At 50.8% G+C, this 7,898-nt stretch overlaps 1 protein-coding gene across 3 annotated transcripts; it reads left to right on the forward strand.

The window, feature by feature from the left end:
- The first annotated feature begins 2,594 nt into the window (after positions 1 to 2,594).
- On the forward strand, positions 2,595 to 6,655 carry HDHD3 (haloacid dehalogenase like hydrolase domain containing 3). 3 transcript variants are annotated; one of them, XM_066256460.1, is made up of 3 exons: positions 2,595 to 2,810; positions 3,283 to 3,456; positions 4,305 to 6,655. In XM_066256460.1, exon 3 carries the CDS (start codon positions 4,470 to 4,472, stop codon positions 5,223 to 5,225), a length of 756 nt encoding a protein of 251 aa, XP_066112557.1. In that variant the 5' UTR covers positions 2,595 to 2,810; positions 3,283 to 3,456; positions 4,305 to 4,469; the 3' UTR covers positions 5,226 to 6,655. The 3 variants fall into 3 exon arrangements, with proteins under 3 accessions (XP_066112557.1, XP_066112556.1, XP_066112558.1); XM_066256459.1 differs by lacking the exon at positions 3,283 to 3,456; XM_066256461.1 differs by lacking the exons at positions 2,595 to 2,810; positions 3,283 to 3,456 and adding an exon at positions 3,503 to 3,625.
- Positions 6,656 to 7,898: the final 1,243 nt, after the last annotated feature.

Genomic DNA, 7,898 nt, shown 5'->3' on the forward strand with positions numbered 1-7,898 from the left:
GTGAGCTTGATGTCCATGTAACCCCTGAGGGGTTTGGATGGGGCTCTTGGCAATGAAAAGAGCACTGCAAAGCCAGTAACCAGGGCCAGGGCCACTATCACAGCAGCCTTCTGGCCCATGCAGGTTCGCATTGGATTCGGACAGTCGGTAAAGAAACAACGGAGCCACAAACTGGTGGGCCATAGTCTTTAATTCTAGCTTGCACGCGGCGGGCAAGTAAAAAATACACACTGGGCTCCAAAACTCACTCACATTCAGTGCTCACAAAGCTACTGACTTATCCGAGTTTCCTAGAATCAAAGGTTTCTAGCTCACCAGCCTTATTCTCCTCAGTTCCCCATCTCCTTCCTTATCCCAGATACTCTGCACAAACTGGCATCTCACTCACCACTCCGCCATCTTGGCTTCTTCTCCTGGCCACATGGCCTCCCTCTGCTCTCTGCTCCGCTCCCCCTGCTCTCTCATGCTAATCATCCCAGGAACCAAGAGGGCAAGCTCTCATTCTGCCCCTTTTTTATAGTGTAGATTCCAAAATTTTAATCCAATATACAAAATAGGGAAGTCTCTAATTCTCTGAGGCATGATTGGATTGTACCACCCCACATCAAAACGGGTGGGAAAGGCTTAATCCCAAAACCAAGCACCAGGCTACAAGGATTCTACCTGCCCACAGAGACACACATTAATATCACCTGGGCAACAGCCTCACGTGGGCAGTGCCATTTTTAACAAAGTGAGCATAATACATTTTATCTGCCCAACAAGCACCTAGGGCAACTCTTGGTTTTTAGTCCCAAGTAAAGGCAATTGCCCCACACTGTGTTTTGTAATTCTCTTGCTGTAGTCTGTACTGTGTTTTTGTTTTTGTAATGTACCTCACTCCTCACACAGGGACCAACAGGGAAGAAACCTGTCGTGTAGATTGAAAGGCGAGCAACCCTAAAGGAGTGGAATGTGGAGCAGCTGTGTTAGGCTTGCTGGTGGGTTTACCAGCTGTAAGCACTTGGCTTGATTGGTGCGTGAGCACGTGGCAGAGGCACATGTGCATAGCCTATATAAAGCTATGGGTGCCTCCCCTCCACAGCAATTTTCCCAAATCACTCTCCCACTACGTTACCATCACTGGGAGCTGCGGTTTTCCTTGCTCCCTTGTTATTACTGCAAATAGCAGGTTTTCTTTTATTGATTAACTCTTTCCCTTTTGTTGTTTATTCGCTTGCCTGTCTTTGCGAGCCTCCAATAAATGGTATGGCCCCACGCTTGCGGCTCCCCAGTTCCTCCACTGTCTGCTCGAATTCAATGGGAACCAGCCTGGCCTTGGCCACCGGCATTATACACCATGACCCTTACATACCAGAGGCATGTTATCACGTACATTATCGTAGATACAAAGACAGCAAACAGGCTCGAGTAAAAGCAAACATTACCTTTGTTTAAAGAAAGTTTTCCCTAGGACGTGACTACCCACCATGAAGTGCTTTTAGTTAGAAAGGTTTGATTTAGACCATCCTGTGTTTAGCTTAGTTTCCTGAGTTCGCAAGGCCATTATGTGGGCTTTCCCCGAGTTTGTCAGGTTTAAGTTAGTGGCTACATCTTGAGTAAAAAAATTTTTTTTTCTTTTTTCATCCGCATAACATAATAACCTGAAATACCACTGCAGTAACCCCTAGAGAAGGAGTGGGGAGCAGGGAGGCCCTCTCCACCCCCAAGGCCACTTCTCTTGCTCAACAAGCAGGTCGGGGCCCCACTACCTTTGCACTTGCCAGTTCCTTGCATGTCCTTTAATCTTCACCAGGCTGCCATTCAGATCTTTGCTCCTCCACTATCTCATGCAAAGACTTCTCTCCTCATTCACTTTTCATGAGACCATTATTTTTATTGCCTCCATAGTATTTCTATCTGAAATTTGTTTATTTACTTGATTTTTATCTGCCCCACGCATGTTCCAGAAAGGCAGGAACTCTGCCTGGTTTTCCACTGTATCCTTAGAGAAGAACAGGGTCAGACACAGCAGGAGACAGATGCTCTGTAAGTACTTAGTGAATGAGGTTAGACTTTTGCTGTTTACTTTGTACACTTTGTATTTTGAAACAGTTTTGAGATGAGCATGAATACTTCTTTTTCTTAAATAAATAAATAAATAAATAAATAGTGGCAAGGTTACTGCAGAGGAATCTATCCTCAGCCGATTATTTTCAGTTAGACAAGTTTAAAGCAATTTCCTTCCGGTGCTGAATGGGACTCAGACCAGACAGGAGTATGCCTTGCTCAAGTCCACATGGCACTCAGTAAGACTGGCCAGCACCCTAATCCCCCTCTTCCAAGTCAGCCTGAGCCCCTCCCTGGAGTGTCCGGACCCCAGGGAGGCGGAGAGGCTAGGCAAGGGAAAGGGGGAGCGGAGAGAGTGCAGAGAGGGTGCAGGGAGGGAGGGGCATGCAAAGAGGCGGAGAGGGTGCAAGGTGACCGTGAGACACCAGGTAAGGGTAGGAAGGGCGAGAGCTGAGGAGCTGAGAGGGTGTGGGACTCTTTCGTAAGGGCGGAGAGGGGACCTAGGAGCACGGCAAGGGGTCACAGAGGGCGCCGAGGGGACTCAGGGAGAGTGCGCAGAGAGGGTGCAGGGAGCGGCGGGCAGGAAGAGGGCGGGGCCAGGGGAGGAACAGTAAGAAGGGGCGGAGTGAGAGGAGGGGCGGAGCCAGCGGGGGCGGGAGCGGAGGGGAAAAGGGCCCACCGCCAGGCTGAGCGTCTGCGCACCTCTCCCAAGCTGGCCAGGGGCCGCAGCTTCTTCCCTGACCTGCTTCTCTACCAGGCAGGTGAGTCCTAGGCCCCACGATTGCGGCCGCAAGTGCAGCCGGCGTCTCTGAGACCGTCCCGCCTTACGTCACGCTGCAGACAGCCGCCGTAGAGGTTTCTTTCTAATGGCAGGCATACCGGGACTTCGCCGCTTCCGAGCCCTAGAAGTGGGTAGGAAGGGTGAGCAGTTCATGTCTGTAGCCCAGCATCCCCAGCTCCGGCTTCCAGAAATAGAAACCGCTGTCGGTCTGGAGCCAGGGCCTTTTGTTATGGTCTTCGTTATGCCAGTGGCTCCCTGCGTGACTTTGGGCGACTTTGGCCCCTCACTGGGTGGGCCTCTTTCTCCCCACCCGCAAAGTGGGAAGGGTCTCTGTGTGGGTCTCCCTAAGATTCCTTGACCAGTTTTCTCTAAGACAAGTCGCAGATTCACCAGCCACATTCCTTCCTCTGCAAACACGTGGCTGCACTCAATTCTGAATCCTCTGATTTCAGCTGGAAACCTGAATCAACTCTGTCTGGGGGAAGAAGCTGCGTCCAACCTGTGTGCAACAGGCTGCGGAGTTTGTTTCCTGTGCATTGAGACACTAACCCTTTCACTGCAGTCCACCCAGGCAGTTATTACCTCCATTAAAAATTAAGCTGGGGTTCATAGAGGCTTAGATACAGGTAGGACCAGGCTACTCTGTTCTGCCTTTTATCCTGTGCTATCCAGATTTGCCAAAAAGATTTTTTTAAAAATTCAAATATGTTTGAGCAGTGGAAGGGAGCACTGGCCAGAGAGGCTGGAAATTTGGGTTCCAGTCCTGGCTATGCTGCTGACTTACTGTGATCTTAGGTAAGTATCAGCCCTTCTCTGTCTCAGTCTTCTCTGCTAAACAGCCAGAGGTTTGATCAAATGGTCTTCAAGGACTCTCCTGCCTTTGGCATTGCTAACAATAGGAATAGCAATCATAATTTTTTCCTTACCTTGACCCACAAAGCCCTACATGAGCCAACCCCTAACTACTCTAATCACCAGACTTCTTGCCCTGCCTCAGGACCTTTGTACTTGCTGTTCCCAGAGCCAGGAACACTTAACCACCTCTTTTTCCCATATCGTCATTCCTCACATCTCCATTGAAACTTCACTTGCCTAGGAGGTTCCCTGACAAAGTGTAGGTCAGGTCCTTGGATTGATTGATTGATTTACAGACAGACAGAGATGAGAGGCATCAACTCATAGTTGCAGCACTTTAGTTGTTCATTGATTACTTTCTCATATGTGCCTTGATTGGGGGGGGGGGTCCAGCTGAGCCAGTGACCCCTTGCTCATGCCAGCGACTTTGGGCTTGCCAGTGTCTAGCACATAATCAGTTCTCAGAAATGTGTTGTGCAATGAGCAGATCTTGTGAAGTTGGGTCCTTGTGCCAGGGATTTAGAGAGTGACACTCCCAGTGTCCCAGCAGCACCAGAATTTGAACCCAGTCTATATGACTAAATCCTGAACTTCCACTTTACTTGCCATCTCATTTCAGGATCTTCTGCTGTGAAGATGTTACCCAAGTGCCAGCAATTCTGACCCATGTAGCCTGGAAGGAGATAACTATTAGGTTGTGAAAGTGTGGCTTGTCTAGCTCAGTTTCCCCTCGGACCTTGCAACCTGAGGTGGACTTGGTTTGGACTTGACCTTCTGCAGACCCATGGCTCGCCAGCTACAGATACGACTGCTGACGTGGGACGTGACAGACACACTGCTCAGGATCCGCCACTCTGTGGGGGAGCAATATGCCTCCAAGGCCCGGGCCCATGGGCTGGAGGTGGAGGCTGCGGCCCTGCAACAAGCCTTCAAACAGGTGTTCAAGGCTCAGAGCCACAGATTCCCCAACTATGGCCTGAGCCACGGCCTCACCTCCCGCCAGTGGTGGCAGGATTTGGTCCTGCAGACCTTCCACCAAGCAGGTGTTCGGGATGCCCAGGCTGTGGCCCCTGTTGCTGACCAGCTGTACAAGGACTTCAGCAGTCCCTCTATGTGGCAAGTGTTGGAGGGAGCTGAGGCCACACTGAGGGAGTGCCGAAAACGAGGTCTGAGACTTGCAGTGGTCTCCAACTTTGACAATCGACTAGAAGGCATCCTGGTGTGTCTTGGTCTGCGGGAACACTTTGACTTCGTGCTGACCTCCGAAGCTACTGGCTGGTGCAAGCCAGACCCCCGCATTTTCCATGAGGCCCTCCGGCTTGCTTGTGTAGAACCCACAATGGCAGCCCATATTGGGGACAGTTACCACTGTGATTACAAGGGGGCACGGGCTGTAGGTATCCACAGCTTTCTAGTGGCTGGCCCAAAGCCTTTGGATCCTGTGGTCAAAGATTCTGTACCCCAAGAACATATCCTCCCCTCACTGCTCCATCTCCTGCCTGCCCTTGACCGCCTGGAGGGCTCACCCACGGGGCTGTGAGTCTTGTGAGGGAAGTGGCTGGGCCCAGCAGACGCTGGAGACGGAGCCCTTTTGTCCCTAAGATCTGACCTTTACCCCTCCCTGCAGCCTCTGTAATGCATTCTGACTGTAAAGCAGTGAGTGTGAGGTTTTCCGCCCTGCCCACTAACCAGCTGCTGGTCTCTGAGGTGGTTCATTCATCACTCTGTGTCTCTCTTCCACCACAAGCCCCCTCACCTCCAAGGAGATTCAGTGAGGTCCCAGCTAGCTTCAAACCAGGTACTTTCATGTGTTCCTTTAGCACCAAGGCCCTTTTGTTATCAAAGATCTTACGTAGAACCCCAATATGTAAAACAGGAAAAACGAAAAACTGCTAGGGTTGAATCAGAAGTCCTAGGGCCCCTCATTCAGCAGTGAAGCCTCTACATTGCTCCCCTGATCTCCTCAAAGCCTATGGTTTGAAAAGCAGAGTGCTAAGCTGCACTTGAGGACACGTCCTCTAGGGGCACATAGTCTAAACTGATTTTAGGTAAGGAATATCATAATTAGTCATGAGAAGAAACTTGATTCCCCTCCCCCCCCCCCCCCCCGATGTGTTAGGCACTCTACTAGCCCTTTATATAAAACCCTCGCATCTACCCAGTGGGCATGGGTAGTGTGACCTCCACTTTACAAGAGATTCACAGGTTAAGTAGCCTGCCTGAGGTCAGGGCTAGTGCCTGCGGAAGCTAGGGTTCCAGTTCAGGCACGTTTGACTCTAAAGCCATTGGTTTGAACACTAGGTTGCAAGTAGAAGGAGATCTATGTCACATGAGATAACTACAGTGGAGATCCTGGGAGAATAGGGAAGGTGTCTTAAAGGAGGTCAGTCTTGAAGGACACCGGTCGTAGGGGGTTAGCGTGGGATAGGAAAGTGCAGGGAGCAGGGACCGGTGCCCAAGGTGGCAGGAGTGTAACTGTGGAGAGTACTGGAAATTGAAGAGGCAGTTGAGTTTTTTAATTCTATGTCTCTTCCTGCCTCTCCCCTCTACTTGGTACTTACTGGACACCTCTGTGCCCTAGCCAGTGCCAAGCGCAGGGGACACCATGGGTAAAAAGCACATAGGCACCTGCACATTATGTTCTGGTCCCAACAGCCAGGGAAGACCCTGAACTGGGCTGGCATTTTGATGGGCATGAGGAGAATGTGTCCCTAGCAGCAGGGCTGGGGACCGAGGGCTGCCCTGGGGAGTTGGGTTGGTTAGGGGAGCATGGTGTAAGGGCCTTCGGGTGCCATCTTGGATTTGGCTTTGACGCAGGTTTTGTGGCGGGGAAGCTGTTCTCAAGACATCTTCCTAAGTGTCAGGCAGTGAGGACATGGTCATGAGCTGTGGTCTCGAAGCCACAAGAGCCTCAGAAGTCATGGCAACCAAAAAACTTGCCAGTAGGTCTGTGGACTGGATTTGATCCATCCAATGTTTCAAGTCAATTATTGAGCCAACTAGGAGTGGGGAGGGCTCTGGCCCCATCGGTGAGCCTGACGTAGGTAAGATAGCCTTTGAACTATGTTCCCCAAATGAAACAAAAATGTGAGGACCACTGCTCTAATGTAACCTTTTTTTAAAAAGATTTTATTTATTGAGTTTACAGAGAGAAGAGGGGGGTAGTGAGAAGTATCAACTCATAGTTGCTTCACTTTAGTTGTTCATTGTTTGCTTATTGTATATGCCTTGACTGGGCAAGGCCAGGGTTTTGAACCAGTGACCTAAGCACCCCAGGTCAACACTATCCACTGTGCCACCACAGGCTAGGCCTAATGTGACCTTGAGACCAGGAACAGACTTGCTCTTGGTCCCAGCAATGTCGGGCACAGAACCGACTCGGGCCCTTTAGGCTGTATGTGCCGAGCTCAGCCACCAGCTTATATTTGGTGATGTAGCTGAGGGTGAGGGAAGAGGTCTAATTCCCAGTAGACACACCTAAGATTTGAGCTGGCCCTTGGGGTGGTTTGCCCAATTACCAACAAAGAACATGGAAGAAATGTTTCAATCTTTAAAAACTTTTAGTAATGTACATGCTCTCTATGGCTGGCCCTCTTACCCCCTCAGCTTTTTCTGGCTTGAGGGTCTCACCCCAGGTGGCCACACATGTCAAGAGGGGCCCTCAGGTGGAGCGATCATCAGCCACGGCTGGGGGAAAGTTCATCCCTGCTCCTGCAGTGGGCACAGCCTGGAGGTCACCTCCAGGTCCAGGGCAGAGCTGCTGGTGGGTGTGTTGCAGTCAGGTTACCTGGAGATAGGATTTTCTGTCTCCCAAGTGGCCAGGTGGAACCTGGGAGGAGGACACAGCCCCCTGGCCAGAATCCTCTGACCACAAGCAGCCTGGAGGGGAGTTTTAAATCTCCTCCAGGTTGTCCATGTGTGCTAGGAAAAATTTTTTTATGTGGCATGTCATGGAAAGCACTGGATTGAGATGAAAGGACTTGAGCCCCAGGCTTTTCTGCCAGAGCACCACTTCTACGTGCTCAGAGCTGGGGAAGGGGGTTGGAGGGCAGCACTTCTCTGGATGGGTCTAACACATGCACCCATCCACCCACCTATCCATCCACTCGCCTATCCGTCCGTCACGGATTCGCCAAGTATTTACTGCATCATGCTGGATGCGAGAGATGAAGTGATGCCCAAGTTACCATCAGAGGGTGAATTTGGGAGACTA

This window comes from Saccopteryx bilineata, chromosome 2 (assembly GCF_036850765.1).
Source record: "Saccopteryx bilineata isolate mSacBil1 chromosome 2, mSacBil1_pri_phased_curated, whole genome shotgun sequence".
Lineage (NCBI taxonomy): Eukaryota > Metazoa > Chordata > Mammalia > Chiroptera > Emballonuridae > Saccopteryx > Saccopteryx bilineata.